This window comes from Sceloporus undulatus, chromosome 4 (genome assembly GCF_019175285.1).
Source record: "Sceloporus undulatus isolate JIND9_A2432 ecotype Alabama chromosome 4, SceUnd_v1.1, whole genome shotgun sequence".
Classification (NCBI taxonomy): domain Eukaryota; kingdom Metazoa; phylum Chordata; class Lepidosauria; order Squamata; family Phrynosomatidae; genus Sceloporus; species Sceloporus undulatus.
In genome coordinates this window covers 243,936,879-243,955,716 of record NC_056525.1, presented here as the reverse complement: position 1 = coordinate 243,955,716, position 18,838 = coordinate 243,936,879, and the positions used below count along the sequence as shown (strand labels likewise).

The 18,838-nt window shown below is 40.3% G+C and overlaps 1 protein-coding gene across 10 annotated transcripts in view; it reads left to right on the top strand.

Annotated features, from left to right (window-relative positions):
- The window catches only part of PTK2 (protein tyrosine kinase 2), a 220,197-nt gene that overhangs the window by 171,669 nt on the left and 29,690 nt on the right, over nt 1-18,838 (top strand). For all 10 annotated transcript variants that reach the window (XM_042463825.1, XM_042463818.1, XM_042463817.1 and 7 more), the window contains 4 exons: nt 2,459-2,570; nt 7,835-7,921; nt 10,936-11,073; nt 15,364-15,495. In XM_042463825.1, coding sequence (XP_042319759.1) covers nt 2,459-2,570; nt 7,835-7,921; nt 10,936-11,073; nt 15,364-15,495 — 469 coding nt within the window. The remainder of the gene's footprint in view (nt 1-2,458; nt 2,571-7,834; nt 7,922-10,935; nt 11,074-15,363; nt 15,496-18,838) is intronic.

Below are 18,838 nucleotides of genomic sequence, written 5' to 3'. Positions count from 1 at the left end.
TCAGTGGCTTGGGTCCAAACTATCTCCTGGACCGCCTTCTTCTGTACACTTCACCCCATGCACTTAGGTCTTCTGGGAGGAATTTGCTGCAACTTTTAAAAACTAGATTGTCTCCAACCTCCTAGAGGACCTTTTCAGCCATCGCTCCCAGATTATGGAACAGCCTGCCAGAAGAGATCTGTCATATTACCACCTTAAACAGCTTTTAACAAGCTGTTAAGATGGATCTCTTCCGGCAGGCCTTTCCTGGATCGATATCCGGCCACCGAAAAGAAGACCCAAGTAGTTGACCTCTGACTGGCTACAGTTACTATTTAATGAATATTTATTACTAATGTTTATAAGTATGTTTTAATTGTAATTGGTTTAATTGTATTTTAGGGGTGGGGGGTGGGACTAGGGGTTATGTTATGGAATGTATATTTCAATGTTGTAAGCCGCCCTGATTGCGTTACACAGAAGGGCGGGATAAAAATAAATTTTATTATGTATGTATGTATTTATTTATTTATTGCTTCAAGAATACACATCAGAAAAATATGCACTATTTTGCTGTGAAGAGAACCAGAATGATGTAGTGGTTTGAGCGTTGAAGTACGACTGGAAAGCAGGGTTTGAATCCTCATTCGGCTATAGAAATCCACTGGGTTATCATGGGTAGATCACACTCTCTCTCAGCCTCAGAGAAAGGCAAAGGCAAGGCCCCTCTGCACACATCTCACCAAGATAACCCCATGATAGGTTTGTCTTACAGTTTCCATGAGTCAGAAATGACTTGAAGGCACACAACGAGGGTTTTGTGGTAGTGGGGTGTGTGAGTTTGAAGCCTACTGAGTGATGAACTAAGAGCCCTAGTGGCACAGTGGTTAAATGCCTGTACTGCAGCCACTCACTCATAAAGCACAAGGTTATGAGTTCAATAGCAGCCAGGGGCAACTCAGTCTGGCATCCTTCCATAAGTCTCTAAGATGAGTACCCAGCTTGTTGGGGGCAATTAGCTTACATATTGTAAACCGCTTAGGGAATGCTTAAGTGCAGTGATAAGCAGTATAGAAATTACTTCCTATTGCCATGAACTGAGATTGCAGGGCAGCATACTCAAAATTCACATATTTTCACCAACCAAATGAAATGAATGACTATCTGGGATTCTGCCTCCTCCACCTTTGTAAAAGCTGTGGCTTGGTTTGATGTTTGGCAGAGCAACAAAGCAAAATCTAATAGCCAATCAAGAAGGAATTTACTTTTTGAAATGAGTAATAGACTAAAGCAGCAGAACTCAGGCCTTTCATTATTTATTCCAGGCAGTTAAGTGGAGGAGCTTGACAAAGAAGAAGAAGAAAAAGAAGGATGTAGATTCTGAGCAGCCTTTGAGAAACTTCTGACTGGCATCCAAAGTTCAGGGCTTGCTCCAGTGCCAGATTGATTAGCTTGCTGCTCTAGAGAGTCCAAAGTGGAAATAGATCAGATCAGCGTTGAACTCCTAAGAATACATATAACATAGGATTTTGTAGATGTTGTAGTTGCCTCTCCAGTTAATCGCCTGGAATTAATAAGAAAGCAGTATCCCAAGTTTTTTCAAGATGGCTAATATCCAAGCTTGGTAATTTGCAATGTGGGAAAGGAGGAGGGAATTTCTGAGGCAGCAACAAATCTGCAAGTAATCACTTTAAGTGTCAAAGAAGTGGTAAGTATTGAAGGAATAATGATTACAACCCTTTCTTATTTAGTGAGTAATGTTTTTCTCTTGTTTCCTTTTAGGAGCCAAGCAATTATCATAGTTTTTGTTGAGTTGAATTTGTGTACTGTAAAGGGTTAAAAGTGAGCTATAACATTTTGGATTTGGTCTTTAAAAATCTGCGATGATAGTTCCCAGTTGAATAGATGATCTGTCTGTCTCTTATTCATAAAAGAGAGAATGAAAGTCTGATGCTTGTTTCTAACTTTTCAGAAATGCAGCAGTCTTATTTTCCGTGTTGAGTATGAATGTTTTCAAACAAGTATGTGCTTGATTAATTGCCTCAGTATAATTACACTGGTGCCATTAGATCAAAAGGAATTTGAATGAGAATATGTATGTGTGTATATATATGTGTGTGTGTGTGTGTGTGTGTATGATGTTCTTCTGGGGGATCACCCATAAATTTCTAAATATATCTTCTATTGCCATATGTCTTGGTTTTTAAAGAGTCTTATGTTTCAGTACCCAGTTGCTAATTTTGCAAAGGCATGTTCTCCCCCGCCTCCACTTCCCCTCCCCATTATTAGCCTTATACAGTCTAACCATTTCTATTGCTGTCTAAAAAGAAGACATATTTGTCTAGCAAATTCCTTACTAGTCTGCAGTCTGGAACCATTGGTTTGGGGAATGTGCTTGGAGGAGACTTGAGGACGACATCTATTACACTCTGAGCCAGAATGTCATTTATCTTCAGTGCAACATTTATCTTCCCCTTAGTACAATACTGGAGGAAGAGAAGCTGCAGCAGGAGGAACGAATGAGAATGGAATCAAGGCGGCAAGTCACAGTGTCCTGGGATTCTGGAGGATCAGATGAGGCTCCTCCCAAGGTATTACAGATGGTTTTTCCTTTATACTAAAACAGTGTAACTGCTTTATTCTCTTAGCTTGTTAACAGAAGAATAAGCAACTCATAGGCCACCTATTAAGAGAGAGTCTCTGAATCAGTATTGTTAGAATCCAGGTAACAGTGGGTGTGTTTTTTTTCTTTAAAAACATAACCAAAACATTTCTGTCAATCATTGCAGAGGTACTAAAGGAAAGCATACTAAAAACTGCAGAAGTACAAAGAAGTGCAAAATAATTGCTGCTCAGTTCTCATGACATTTTAAACAGAGAAACATTTCCAACATTAAGGATAAGGATTTAATAGTTGAAAAATACATACTGTGGTGCAGTGCAAGAAAACACTATACAAACTATGTTCAACATATATAATAACTAATAATTTATTAACTGAAATCTGGAAAATAACCCTTGTTCCAATTAATCTCTACTCACAGTGTATTCCCATTTCAGTCCTTCAGATTTTTTCTTGTTAGCTACATCTTTGTAACGTGACGATGGTCCTTGGCAAGTTCTTAAATTAAATTTGATGCAATTGGGATGCTGATAGGTAGACAGCATCTTTAACACTTATATTTTCACCTTTAGATTCTCTCCTCTCAGGGAGTACACTGCTTGTGATTATATTGTTTTGCCTGAGGATCAAACATTTTTCTTTGTACCCAGTCTGTCTTTTCATACATTACTAACTGGTGAGAGTCCTTGACATTGAGAAAGTTATGTTTATGACATAATAATGAATCATTTAGAAATGGGTTCATTGCATTCTATTTTATCTTGCGACAAATTCCTTACTGTATGTATAATGAGACCATTTGCTGATGATTTGCTTCAATTTGTTTGCGCTCCAAGCCTCAGCATTCCTTTTGATTGCTGCTTCTCATCACATTTCTTTTCCTGACATGCTTTTTTCCAGTCACTTTCCAAAATGTGTTTTTATAAACCTCTGTGCCAGGACAAGCCTGGGTCATAGGAACTCTTCTCAGGTCCTTTACATGATTTAAAATAGTTGAATGTAAGAAAATGTCCAGGACAGAGGACATCAGGATGCCAAGACATATAGATGGTTTTTGGTTTTTTTAAACGTAATTTTGTTAAATGTTAAAGCTGCTGGTCATAAGATGTTGATGATTATGTTTTTGGACCCAAGAAGTGTTCTTGGGGTTTTTAATTTTTTTGTAAGGGGAAAACTGTATGTATTGCCAAACGATATGTATTGCCATCACAATACCTGGCCCTCTGTTCGATGGTTGTTATTGTTTCGTGCCTTCATGTCATATCACCTATCACAGAGTCTTGACAAGATAAGATTTTTATGTATTGATATGATTTTGATTTATTTGTTTGTTTTATATTTATATATGCTTTCCTTTCAAATGGGCCTCAAAGTGGCAAGTTTATAGTTCGCCAGTGGTTTATTCGTATATTAGGATAGTCCCAAAAATCTAGTCCAAAAAGGTTTCTAATACACTCATTGAGCAATGAGTGTATTATCCCGTATACATGAATACATGAATGCCACATGCTTAAAAACACATGACTGTTCTTTACATGTTAGGGTGTTTGCTATTACAAAAGCTGATATATATTCAATGATAAAAATGTGAATGATCTGCCAGGGTATGAGGATTTGATTCAAGCAGGCTGGCAAGGGCTGAAGCTTTGCACCACATCCTATATTCAGTCCCTGCCATCCCTAGTGAAAAAAGAGTTTTAGATAACTGGCCTGAAAAAACCTTCTAGCTATCTGTTGTGGGTGCTTTGATTGTGTATTCCTGCATAGCAGGGGATTGTACTTGGTGGCCTTTGACATCTCTTCCAACTCTGTGATTCTGTTTCCTTGAGACCCAAGCACTGCAGCCTCTCAGAGTAGACAGTAGTAGAGTAGATGAATCTGTAGGAAGGGAGCTTTGGATGTTACGTTATTAGTAGGCAGAACCTCAACTAATATTAAAAAGGCCCTGTTCTGCAACATATTGGCGGGTTACAGACCGCCATTAAAGTACGCGCGGAGCGTGTACTAGGGTTAGGAAGGGGTGGTACTTCCGCACCCCCTAACCCTAGTACGCGCTCTGCGCGCACAAAATGGTGGCGGCCGTTCCACACGGCCGCCGCCATGATCATGTCACGAACGCGCCGCCATCGTTCTGCGCGAGGGCGCTTAACGCACCCTTTCTGCAGAGCAGGAAGGAGCTCCGAAACGGAGCTCCTTCCTGGTTTGTGTCGCTGGGCGCAGCCTTCAGACGACTGCACCCAGCAACGCAAGGGACAAAGGGGCCAAGCGGCCCCTTTCTCCTCCTCCCCGCCGCCGCGGGATGTCCTTGGGACTTGAAGCCTCAAGGACACCCCTTTCCAGGCTGCGGGGAAGCGGCCTTTTGCCACTTCCCCGCGGCCTGGAAAGCGGCGGATTGGGGCCTCAGCGGCTGCTGTTCTGACCGCTGAGGCCCCGATACACCGGGGAAAGGCGTGCCTACAGGCCGCCCCAAAGGGGCGGTCTGTAACGCACCATTGTTTGCTGCTCATGAGGTTAATCCTTCTTTGGTAATCAGGAATTATTTAAGAGGTTTCACAAAAGCTCCAGATCCCAAGTGATCTTGGAAGCGCTAAGCAGAGTTAGCCCTGGTTGCTACTTGGATGGGAGACCACCTATAAATACCAGGTGCTGTAGGCTTTATTTCATAGGAAAGAACAGGAAAACAACCTCTGAGTATTCCTTGCCTAAGAAAACCCTGTAAAATTTGTGTCGGCAGACGATTTGAAAGCACATACACACATTGTAAGATCTGAGGTGGATTTGAAGAGCTGTGACCAGACTAGGCTCTGTTAGATTTTCAATTGTTCTAATTGAATTTTAATAGAATGGTGTATAGACACTGCTTTTTCTAATTATCTTTGCTCAGCTCTTTAGGACACAGTATGCTGTACATTTAAATGACTGAAATGGACAATCTGATTTACTGACTAAGGCCTTTGAACTCATTGCCTTGGATAGTGAATAAATGCACTAGCAAAACTAAATAAATGGGATAAATTGTAACAGTAAGCTAACTGGTTTATTTAAGGGCATTAAATTGTTAGCACTCATCTGGATGGATTTGTTTTCTTTCATAAAAATAATGAAGAACTGCAACTTCAGTTGGAAACACAAACAGTTAAAATCTAAGAAAGCTGTGATTAATGAGGAATGGGACATAACTAACACATAATGGCCTTGACATCTTTTTTTTTTTTACTTTTCTTTGGGATCAAGATGGTTTCTGGCATGGCTTAAAGCAAAGTATTCCAGTTTACCCTTCTGTCTTCTATTTTTGAGTCAGAATGTATTTTGAATTGAATGAGGGTGAATTTCACAACACAAAGTTGTGAGGATATACAGAAGCTCACACTGAATGATATACAGAAGCTGACACAGTTTATGGAGAACTTAGTAACAATCTGTAGCATTCACATTAGTACCACCATCAATTACTATTTTGGCATGGTGTTATCACTGTTAAGACATTATGGCCGGAAACCTGCTAGTGACATGCATATGCTTCCAAGTATGTATCTTATTTTTGGATGGAGTGGAAGGTACTATTCTGGTAGCCCTTTGTGCAACATCCAAAACCTAACCGCCACCCGACCACACAGCTGTCAAGCTCCAAGATAGGATGCCACTGATGCTTATCTGTATGGAAGAGAGGCAGGCAGGAGGTAGCTGAGATGATGATACTTGAAGAGGAAAGGATAGGAGGGTGCACTTCATCTGTGAGTGCACTTCATGTATGAGTGTACTTCCATTTCCTTCCTCCCCTGAGCCAAGATGAGCCAGTTCTTCATCATCAGACATATGTCACAGCTTCCTCTCCTCTCCATCAATAAGCAGGAGCAACAGTGTCAGCTCCAGGAGGAAGATTTTGGACAAAGTTCAAAGGACTATGGGATAGTGCTTTGCGTTTGTCCAAAACAACCATACTTAGATGGGAGGGGTGGGATGAACAAACAGTTTTCAGATGGAACACTGTACTCTTCCTGCTTAATGTAGCATCTTGGTCAATAAGTTCTAAACCCAGGTGTCAGTCTCAACTAGAGTCTACCCATTGAATCAGTGGGAACTTCAACACTTATGTTAGTTGCATTGATTCAGTGGTTTGAACTAATAATTGAATTTCTTTCTTCATACGCACCATTCTTCTTTTCACATACACATTCTGCTTTGGACATGCAGACAGGATCAGCTTGAGTGTGCCATGAAGTGTTGCTTGACCTGAGTGTAAAGCAGCTACAGCAACTGAGAGTATTATTCTCTTCAGAAGTAAACCCCATTGCATTCAGTGGGTGTTACTCCAAGGGATAGAGGGCTTTAAAAGCAAATATGTCTTTAATTCTGATTTGTTTCAGTTTACTTGATTTCCCAGACATGCATTTCACGATGTGCTGAAATCTTCAGCATATTTTTACAGTTATCACCCATTTAAAAGTAAAGTAATACAGTGGATCCTTGTTGTACGCTGGGGTTTGGTTCCAAGATCCCCCGTGTATAACAAAATCCGTGTATGCTCAAGTCCCATTAAATATAATGACATAGCAAAATGGTGTCTCTTATAAAAAATGGAACATCAAGGTAAATTTATACTTTTTTGGAACATTTTCAAACCGTGTATGCTTGAATCCGTGTATAAAAAATCCGTGTATAAGAAGGGCCGACTGTAGTTGATTTGTAGATGTTTCACTAGATTATTGGTGATTCAAATTTGTATGTGGGTAAAATCAGTAATTCTGAAGCAAGGAGCATATCAACTTTGTTTTTAGGGGGTGAACACTTTTATTGTAGCAGGTGGTTAGTACTTGGATGGTAGATTGCCAGTGAACATGAGGTGCTGTGTTTCAGAGGAAGGAACTGGCAAAACCATCTCCTTGCCTAAGAAACCCTATGAAATTCATTGGGTTACCATAAGTCAATGCACAGCTTGAAGGTACATACACAAACATATGTTCTTAGGGTGTTCTTTCCAGTATGAGAGAAAGCTGGGGATGTCTCCTAAGATGCCAGCAGCATTTTTATAAATACTTGTAACAACAACAAGTTTTGTATCTCCAACACCAAAAGAAAATTGAATCTGATACCCTGAACCTGTTAGGATGGAGTGTGTGACTAAATGCATAAATAAAAGCCACTCCTTTCTTGGCTGTTGGTACTCTTGTTTAATTTCATTGGGAGCTCTTGTTTTGTTTTCTAAAGAAAGCAGTTTCTTTTGATTTCTAGCCCAGCAGACCCGGTTATCCTAGTCCACGATCGAGTGAAGGATTTTATCCCAGTCCACAGCATATGGTACAGCCCAATCATTACCAGGTAAAAGCACTCCTTTTATTGCATTGCTTTAATAGTATATGAACTTTTTGAAGAGAATTATTTTGTAAGAATTTTGAGCTTCTCAATGTTTATCTCTGCTGTTATTTCCATTAAATATTTATTGCCAACTGACTACCATACACTGAACAAAACATTTTTTTAAAAAAACCTTGATCATAGACTTTTATTCAGATAGACAAAGACTATAGAAATGTAGGAAAAAGTGTTATTTGTCTTTATTTTGCAAGATTTGGATTCTGTAAATCTAGAAATCCCTGTTTAAACTGAACAGTGGGATTCTAAAAATACTGAATTCTTAAACCAGTACATGTTTATTTATTTACACTTTGTGATCATGGAACTACAGGATATAAACAACCCTGGAATGGTGTTGCTTTAAAAAATTGCTTGTTTTTGTGAGGTTGCCTAAAACAAATTCTGTGCCCAAATAACAACAAAAAGTGACTGATAACAGCAGAAGGGAGCCTTGTCATGATTCTGCCTTATCATGTTGGTTTGGCTCACCTAAAACATGACAGTTGTGATGGGCAGAAGCCCTTCACCAGGTATGTTTTTCTGTCCTTGCTGCACTTTACTGGAGATTATGGGAATTGAACCCAGGGCCCTTTTCATGCATAACATTTAGTCTACTACTGAGTTCACCATTAAATGAGTGCTGCGTGCAGAGACTTAAAGGAATGACTTTAGCCGAATTGTGGCTATATCATATTAAGAAGGTTTTGACCTCTGAATATAAAATCTTGAGATGTACCAAGAAGTGAAAATACAGATTGACTTATTGTCTTAATGTAATGAAACTTCTGAGAGACAGTGTGGTGTAGTGGTTTGAGCATTGGACTTTGACTCTGGATACCAGGGTTTTAATCCCGGCTTGTCCATGGGTGAGCCTGTGCAAGTCACAATCTCTGAGCTTCAGAGGATGGCAATGGAAGAAGAAACTTGCCAAGAAAACCCTATGAGGCTTAGGCTCACCATAAGTCAGATATGATTTGAAGGCACATGACAACAGCAGTGAAGCTTCTGTGCCTGCAGCAGAATGAGAATGAAGGACTACTATAAGCTTGGAGGTGATACAGGGAAAAACATCTTAGGAGGATGGAGGTGACATAAGACTTTATCATACAGGGGAAATTGGGGGATTCAAAAGGCATTATCCAGGGAAAGTTGCACGATTGTGGCTACGATGATCACATGACATCGCAATTAGACAAGATTTATCCCGGGAATAACTAGCAACAAATCATTCACGGGGAAATCCCGGTTTATTCCTGGAATAAACCCTCTCTAATTGTGACTTAGCCGCAATCGTGTGACTTTCCCTGGATAATGCCTTTTGAATTCCCTGATTTCCCCACATGTGATAAAGTCCACAATTATATTGCCTGCAGTTTTACATAGAAATGTAAATATGAGGGTGGGATGTTTTTCATAGGCACATTTGAGCAGTGCCAGTAAGAAGGGCAATATGAGTTTAAAAGAGAGGCATATACTGTAGGGCCAGAACAGACAGGCCAAAATAAAGCTGCTTTGGGTCACTTTGGAGTTATGCTGTTTAAATGATGCGTGCCTACTGAATCCAGAAGCCATGCCAAAGCCACGATCCAGTCCTAAGGACTGGAGTGCAGCTTTGGCACAGATTCTGGCCTCTTAAGATACGTGTGTCATTTAAACAGCATAACTCCAAAGTGACCTGAAGCAGCTTTATTTTGGCCTATCTGTTTGGGCCCATAGATAGCATAGATGTAGATTTCAGCAGATACAAGGAAGAAATAGTGGGTGTTGATAATGATTAAAAGGAAGATCTTAGCAGTGCCATTGACATTGACATAGACCTATGTAGACCTGAGAACCTGATCTTGAAGGATATTACATTTCTCAAATCACAGAAGATTATGTTGTCTTTATTGGAGCAGAAACAAATGTAGTTCCATTTCGTTAAATTTTAGTTGGGACACATCAACAAGACTGCTAGGGAAAATTGTGGATAAAACAAAGAGTGGGATTAAACAGAAGGTGTGAGGTCAGAGCTCAAAGACTAGATGTCTTAAAGGTGTAACAAACATTCCTTGTTTATACAGGGCTTTTGCAGATAACTGCTTTGATCAAACTGTAAGCTGCAAATGCCATGCAGATGTGAAAGAATTATTTATTCAATAAGACTTAGTTCCCCAGTAGTCTCTTTGAAGCCTTTCATATTTTCACATGGAAACCTGTGTCCAGGGGGTCTGGAGGCACAACGGCTATCTTTTCAACAACTTTGATCTTGTATTGCCCTCATTTCGCATATAATTATTGCAAGGACGCACAGATAGGACTATGTGGAAGCATTACTATTCATTTTAAAACTGATCTTTAAAGTATCTCCAAATCACAGTGGAGAAACTTTTGGGACATCCGCCAACCATTTGTGCCTATTACCTCCCATCACCCCAGACATATAAACTTGGAGGATATACTAGAGATTATCTTTACCAGGATGTATAGAGAAATGCAGGTGGAATAATAATGAGTACTGTCCTTGTGTAACATCCATAAGTCAAATGTTTTGGTATGTGCTTATTCAGTAAAAGAATTTAAAATTCCTTTTTCTAGGAGATAAATCATCTGTGCATATTTAGACTGCATCTAAGACTATCGTCCAAAACACACTGCAGAAATAATCCAGTTTGAGATCATTTTAACTGTCCCGGGTCATTGCTAGGGAATTCTGGGAACTGTAGTTTTGTGAGACATTTAGTTGTCTCTGGTGTCACAGTAAACTACAGTTTCCAGGATTCCAGGGCAGTTAAAGCGGTCTTGAACTGGATTATTTCTGCAGTGTATTTTGGACCTATGTCAGACAGTGACTAGAAACATCAGGCCACATATTTTCTCATTTCTCTTGTTTGAATTCTTACTGAAATCATTCCTCCCCCTTGATTTAAGGTGACAAAACTCCTAAAATGTGAAATAGTCTGCCTAATAGTTTAAGCATTTCTCAATATTTTGTGTAGGTCTCAGGCTATCCCAGTTCTCATGGGATTCCAGCTATGGCTGGTAGCATTTACCCAGGCCAGGCCTCTCTTATGGAACAGACAGAATCCTGGAACCATCGGCAGCAAGAAATATCCATGTGGCAGCCAAACATGGAGGTAATTTCTGGTCTTATACTTATCAAGTTGAAGATACTATCTTGTTTTCTGACTAATGGGTGCATTCTAGCTAAGAACTCTTCTATCTAATTATTCACCTCCCTTTTTAATTTTATTCCCCTTTGTTCTTTCTTTAGTGATACTTTGTCACTTTTACATATTCTAAGCTGTTCTCTTCTTACCTTAAAGCCATAGGACCATAACTATACATTGTATATTAAAAATAGTGTTCTAAGGATTTGTTTATTTAAGGTATATCTATGGTGGGATACAGGCCGCCCAAAAAGGGCGGTCTATCCGTGCCTTGTTTTGCTGCGTGAGGGAGCCGCAGCGGACAAACCACGTGGCTCCCTTGCACAGCAAAAAGAACCCTTAAAAAGCGGGTTCTTCTTGCGGTGCGATTCTGATGCTGCAGTGCACCAATGGCGCACTTGTGATGTCACAATGACGCCAGGATGAGCGGACGCTAAGCATCCGTCGGGTCAAAATGGCAGCGCCAGTGTGTACAGGGCACCACCATTTTGACGCCCTCGTCACGTGCTAGGAGTGAGGTACGTATGGGCGGTGCGCCCTCGGCCAACCCCTAGCACATGACGAGGGCGCACTTTAGGCTGGTATGTATAGCACCTATATCACCTCCCAGCCCGCAAGGGCTCCTGAAGTAATGAACAAATAAAGGCAGATAAAATAGTACAAAGATTTAAAAACACATTCAAATATTCTTTAAAAATGGCCCTAAAATACAATTTTAAAACAATTAAAACAGAACACTTTAAATATTAAAGGCCATGTGGAACAACACTGTTTTAGCTACCCTCTGGAAGCTCTGAATAGATGGAGCCAGCCTAACTTCCTTTGCCAGGTTGTTCTTTTGTTGGGTGCTACTAGAGTGGAAACCCTGTTTTGAGTGCACACCAACCCAGCCTTGGGAAGCGTGTCACGCAGCAGGACATTCTCTGAAGATCCCAAACTGTTAGGGCTGTGTAGGTGAAAGCAAGAACCTTGAATTGAACTTGCAAGCAAACTGGAAGCCAGAACACTTCTTGTAAGAATGTGGGCTTTAAAATGCACAACCAGCACTAATCTGGTTGCTACGTTTTGGACTAACTGCAGTTTCTGAACACTTTTCAAGGGCAGCCCCATGTAGAGCTCATTTCAGTAGCCTAATCAGGAGGTGAGAGCCAGAGTGTTGTAATGGTTTGAGCATTGACTCTGGAGAACAGGGTTCAAATCCCTGCTCAACCACAGAAACCTACTGAGTGACCTTGGCCAAGTCTCACATTCTCAGCCTCAGAGAAAGGCAAATGCAACCCCCCTTTAAACAAATCTTGTCAAGAAAACTGTGTGATAGGGTTGCCATCAGTTAGAGATGACTTGAAGCCACACAGCAACAATAACTGAGAAATAACTAAGGCATAAAAGCACTGTGTCCTGATCTGACTTCCCCAGGAAATAGCATAGCTAGTACATCAACCCAAGTTGGGCAAAGATGATCCTGGGCACCTCAGCCACCAGATCTTCCATGTTCAATGCTGGGTCAAAGAGCCCACCCAAACTACAGATCTGGTGTTTGAGAGAGAGAGTGCAACTCCAGAACAGGCTAGGATCCCACCCCCAAGTTGGTTTTCCTACTTATCAGTAGAATTTCTGCCTAGTTTATTCATCCACATCCAGTCCTTCACAGCATCCAGATAACAATGCAGGGCTTCTACAACCTCCTTGGCATGAATTGTAAGAGAGAGCTAGAGCTGGGTATCATCAGCATACCGATGACATCCAACACCAAACCTTTGGATAACTCCTTCATGTAGATGGATGTTAAAGGATAGTATTGGGCCCTGTGGAATCCAGCAGGCTAATACCCAAAAGGATGAACAATAGTCCCCCAGCACTACCTTTTGGGAATGTTCATAGAATCATAGAGTTGGAAGAGACCACAAGTTCTGGAACCACTGTAAAGCAGCATTCCCGCATCCCATATCAACCAAATGATACAAAAGGATAATATGTCTGATGGTATCAAATGCCTCTGCCTTTCCAAAAAGATCAAAATGGTTTGTTCAAGGCTGAAAAACTATAATCCCCTTTATAGTGTGCTTGTTGTATGAAACACTGGTAATAATACTATTATATTCATTGTACAGTAAATGTAATTCCTGCATAAAATATAGGACATCTCTATGGTCCTGGGCTGCCACTCCATAATGACCTCTCCCTTGTATTCATCTATCTATCCCAGGTCACAAGGTCTATCCCTTGGCAATTTCAACATATTGCATACAAGCATGTAGCATATCATCTTTTTATCTGTTTTTATCTCGCTTTTAACCTTGTTTTCTTGACTGAACTGCCATTCTTTTTTTTTAGCTGTATCGTGTGTGTGTGTGTGTGTGAGAGAGAGAGAGAGAGAGAGAGAGAGCCACCTTAGTTCTTGTATAAGGAAAAAGGCAAGGATATAAATATGTACATACGTAAATAAATGAAATAAATAGTTTCTTCCTTCTTAGTGGCTATTTCACAGCACACATACAATGGTCAAAGCACCTCACCTTTTTTCCGTTTATCATACATGGAATTGTAGCTGCTGAACGAACCAACCAATTTTTTTCACTTGGTCCATAACATTGCCATAGCACTGCAATCCATGCAGATTTGATTTTACCACCTTAGAACCTTCTTTGCTCTTTTTCTGGTATCCTCACTGTCAGGCCTCTTCATTAGTTCACTTGGAATGCCTAAAGGAAGCTTAAGTGTGTGATGAAATCAGGTCACAGATGCTTCTGAGCTGCACTGCTTTTATAAGTAAGCTCTTTAGAGTCCCCAGATAATTTTAGAGCAGTGAAAACTTGATCCACTGCTGCAGCCAAGTGGCTATATCTAAATGACCATGAAGCCTTAGTAGATCGTATGCATGCCTTAGGCTGGAAGGAAGTTGAACCCTGTGTCAGTGTTCTTTGGCAGGGAGCCACAAAGTAATTTGCAACTCCTCTTCCTCCTGCTTTCTTCTACAGAAACTTCTCCCCAAATCCTTGTTCCTGCACCAGTTTTGACTTTGTCACTGTTGTTTTATATTATAATGAAAGAGGCTAAACTTTTAACTAAAATGTCAATTACTATATGGGAGGGAGGGGGAACGCAAGAGTATTTGGATTTGCAAATGTCTCAGTAGCTTTTGGTGAAATAAATACTTCCTTATTGAAGTGAATAGTCCATGTATTATAGTGACATATAGAACTTAAAGTGAAGTCATTATTGTTTTCATCCCTCTCTCCAGCTGGCCTCCTGATCCAAAACCTCCATCTCTTTTATTTTACTGTGGGGTGTGTATGGTTGTCAGACATAAATATTAAAAGTCTGAGCAAAGCAACAGAGCGAGTTGAATTTTTATAATTTCTCCAGTTTTAACAAGTTAAACTTTGCATACTCTGTTACTGTCTAACCAAAATGAAGTCTTCAAAACTGCTGGGTGTAAGAACTGTTTGTTCTGAGAATGCTACAGCTAGCCAGAGAGTCCTCTTATAGTCCTCTTTCTTGTCTCTGTGCTGCTGATTCTACCTGTTTCCTTGCTCAGTTGTTAGAAATACCAGATGTTTTGCACACTACAGTAGAAGAAGGAAATTTAAGCAGTGCTGGAATTTACATGTTCTTCTTCGATTCTGAAGAGCAACTGTGGATAGGTGGTAGTATTATTACATACTAAGAGATGTTTGGAACAGGGCTCAATAGACCATTACAACACCAGTTAGAATCAACTGATGCTACAGTGACCCAGAGCCTTTCAAATGTAGGGAGAGGGTTTTTTAGATCTTTTGTTGGGACTGGGCCGCTTCAGGTTACGTGCTAAACATTCATTGTCTGCTTTTTTATTGCTTTGTGACAATTTTTTTCAGCTTTCTGTTCACTCAGGTAGATGGACAGAAAAATACCACTTTTTATCGTACAGGGCTCTGGGCAGCTGCTATTTATTCTTGAAATTACAATAAATTGGATTAAGCTGATAGCTGGTGTCATGGCTGGATTGATTTTTGAATCTAAAACTCTCTCATAACCAGAATAAATGAATTAGTTTGCCCCATGTTTAACAAGGTAGTACTGTTAATCAGTACTTAAATTAAAATTGTATCAGAAAAGGAACTTTATCTATCTTCAGAAAGCTTCTTCCCTAAGAAAAAATGCATGGTATATGTTAGTGACACTTACCTTAACCAGTAAAATAAAATAAAGTGAAAAGTGTTTAATATTTCAGGGTTTGTTTCTGTTTTCTCCATCCCCCTCCCCTTGGTCTGGTAGGATTCTGGCAGTTTGGATCTGCGAGGAATAGGGCAAGTTCTACCAGCACATCTAATGGAGGAGAGATTGATACGACAGCAACAAGAAATGGAAGAAGACCAGCGATGGCTGGAAAAAGAAGAGAGATTCCTGGTAATGCATTCCATTATATAGTTTATCTTGATCACTGATTATTGGAACTTCTCCTTTTAGACATGCTGTGCAAATGGCTTGTGTTTCCAGTTCTTAAATTTGATAATAATTGCAAGGTAAATAGTTGTAAATCCCTAAATCCCTCTCATAGGCTATATCTACTTAATGTCTGGTGCTCAAAAATGTTCCCACAAGTGTGATCCAAGAGTTTTCATTTTAAGTGTAATGTTTGAAACCTTTGTTGTTGTTAACTGCCCTCAAGTCGTCCTTGACACAAGATAATCCTGTGGTTGAGTCATCTCCAAGACCCCCTTCTATGCTCTATTACTTTTTACTCAGGTCCTGCAAGCTCAGGCCCATAGTCACTCTGATTGAGTCGAACCATCTGGCATGTAGTCTTCCTGCCCTCCATCATTCCTAGCATTTGGCTGTCCATGGTATCTTCAGCACTCTTTTCCAGCAAAACATCTCAAAAAAGTTGATTTTCCTCTTATGCACTTCCTTCAGTGTCCAGTATTTCTTTCTTCCTAGGCAGAAGTCCCCATCTTGAATTAAGAGATCTTGGGTTAAGAACTGAGTCCTACAGAGGTTCTTCAACCCAGAGGAAACATTGAAAAAAGTAGCTCTGAGATTTAATTTCTTACCCAGTCAAATTTTGTACTAGACCTTTTCACACTTTTTTTGGCGTAATTTGGGCTCTGAACTTTTCAAAATGACTGGAAGAAATGCACAACATGTGGAAATAATTTGTAAGAGCATCATGGAAAAGATGCAGAGCAGCCGGTGCAAGATGTGGTTAAAAGGCATAAAAGAAATATTCTTTTCTTCACTCAAGGGAAACATGGTCTTAACAGCTCATTTTGTATCTAGTTTTTTTTTCCATTTAGCATTATGTCAGAAGCAGTACAACAACGAACAATGTACTATTAGGCTAAAACAGTCAAAAACTTCATCTACCACCCAAGTGCCTTTACCAGAGGCAACATTCATTTTACTGTGAGATGTGTACCCCATTTACATTTTCTGTTCACTAATTAGAGAGTCAATACTATCAAAGAATAATGCCATCTATTATTATTATTATTATTATTATTATTATTATTATTATTATTATTATTATTATTAACCTTTATTTATAAAGCACTGTAAATTTACACAGCGCTGTACATACAATCTTTTTAATTGGATGGTTCCCTGCCCTCAGGCTTACAATCTAAAAAGACACGACACAAAAGGAGAAGGGAGTGGTGGTGGGGAAGGGGCCTTTCTAGTAGTATAATACATATAAAATACATAGCAATATAGGAAATGATTCAATAAAACAAGCAAGAAAAGAACATCAAATAGCAAGTGACAATTATGCAATGCCTGGGAACGCTGCCCTGAACAGAATGGTCTTCAACTCCGTTTTGAAGCTGGTTAAAGAAGTGATGGCTCTTGTTCGTGGGGGAAGAAGGTTCCAGGAGTGAGGGGCAGCGAGTGAAAAGGGGCGAATCCGGGATGGGGCAGAGGAAATCCTGGGCTGGGACAGCAGACCTTGACGACCAGAACGGAGAGTCCTAGTGGGAAGGTGAGGAGAAATAAGGTCTGATAAGTAAGGCGAGGCCAGCCCATGGGGGGCTTTAAACGTCGACAGCAGGAGCTTATACTGAATGCGGAAAGGGAGAGGGAGCCAGTGAAGGGATGCCAACACAGGAGAGATATGGTCAGAGCGGTGGGTGGAAGTGATAATGCATGCAGCTGAATTCTGGACAGAGATTAAAGGACGGAGGTGAGAAAAAGGAAGCCCAGCCAGGAGAACATTACAGTAATCAAGTCGTGAGATCACTAGGGCATGGACCAGGATCTTGGCAGTAGAGGCGGAAAGATATGGTCGGATTTTGGCAATATTGTACAAAAAGAATCTACAAGCCTTGGCTGTGGTCTGGATCTGAGGGATACACGACAGAGAAGAATCAAAGATAAAACCAAGACTGTGGGCTTGCTGGACTGGTTGAATAGAAATGTTGTCCACAGAGACAGAAAAGGAGTGTTGAAGGGTGGACTTAGGAGGAAAGACAAGAAGCTCCGTCTTGGACATGTTGAGCTTCAAATGCCAATGGCGCATCCACTGCAAGACAGCTGTGAGGCAAGACAAGACTGGCTATTCAAGCCTTGGAGAAAGGTCAGGGGTGGAAAGATATAACTGGGTGTCATCGGCATACAGATGGTAGGAAAAACCAAAAGAGCTGATGAGTTTACCTAAGGACAGTGTGTAGAGAGAAAACAGAAGGGGACCAGAACAGAGCCCTGGGGAACTCCAACAGATAAGGGAACAGGAGATGAAGTCTGACCACCAGTGACCACTGCAAAAGATCTGCCAGACAAGTAAGATCTAAACCAGTCAAGAACAGAGTCTGAGAACCCAAGGTCAGAGAGTATGTCAATTAGGAGAAAGTGATCAATGGTGTCAAAGGCTGCAGACAAATCAAGAAGGATGAGAACAGAGTAGAGGCCATTAGCCTTGGCCAGTAAAAGGTCATTCGAGATCTTAGTGAGAGCTGTCTCTGTAGAATGCCTTGGGCGGAAACCAGACTGAAAGGGATCGAGGATGGAGTTGGCTTCTAGAAACTCAAGGCAGCGTGAATAAACAACCCGTTCCAAGACCTTAGAAAGAAAGGGGAGAAGAGAAATCGGACAATAGCTAGACAAAGAGGAGGGGTCAAGAGAAGGTTTTTTCAGAATTGGGGAAATGAGAGCATGTTTGAAGTCCGACGGGAAGGAGCCTGTAGAGAGAGAGAGATTGAAGATATGGAGAAGCGAGGGCAGAAAAGAGGGAGCTATAGAAATAAGAAGATGAGTAGGAATTGGATCAAGAGAACAGGTTGCAGGTTTGGAAGAGTTCTGAAGTGTTTTTTAGATTTCTGCAGATTTCTAATCGGGGAATAATATTTTCCTTGTTCGGCCACGTTAAAGAAAGTGCATTATGCACAAAGCTAATGGAAACAAATGTTGATGTTTCCTCTTGTCTCGTTAGGTGGATATCAGTGCTTCTTAGTGAGGCATTCTTCAAGGAAATCCTGTTCTCGCACTGTTTGCCATTTAAATTATAGCGTTTAGTGCATATTTATTACAAATTACTCAGTAAATTATAGCTTTTTGTCCATGTTTATTACAAATTACTCTGTAAAATTGGCCAGTATTAGATTCTCATACTGCAAATGTAGCAGTAGTCTCATATTACGAATGGAATAAATAGATCGGTGGGTGTTAGGCACTTTCCTAAATTTACTGAACAAGGTGAAGTGAGATTTAAATGGGAGATTTATTATTATTATTATTATTATTATTATTATTATTATTA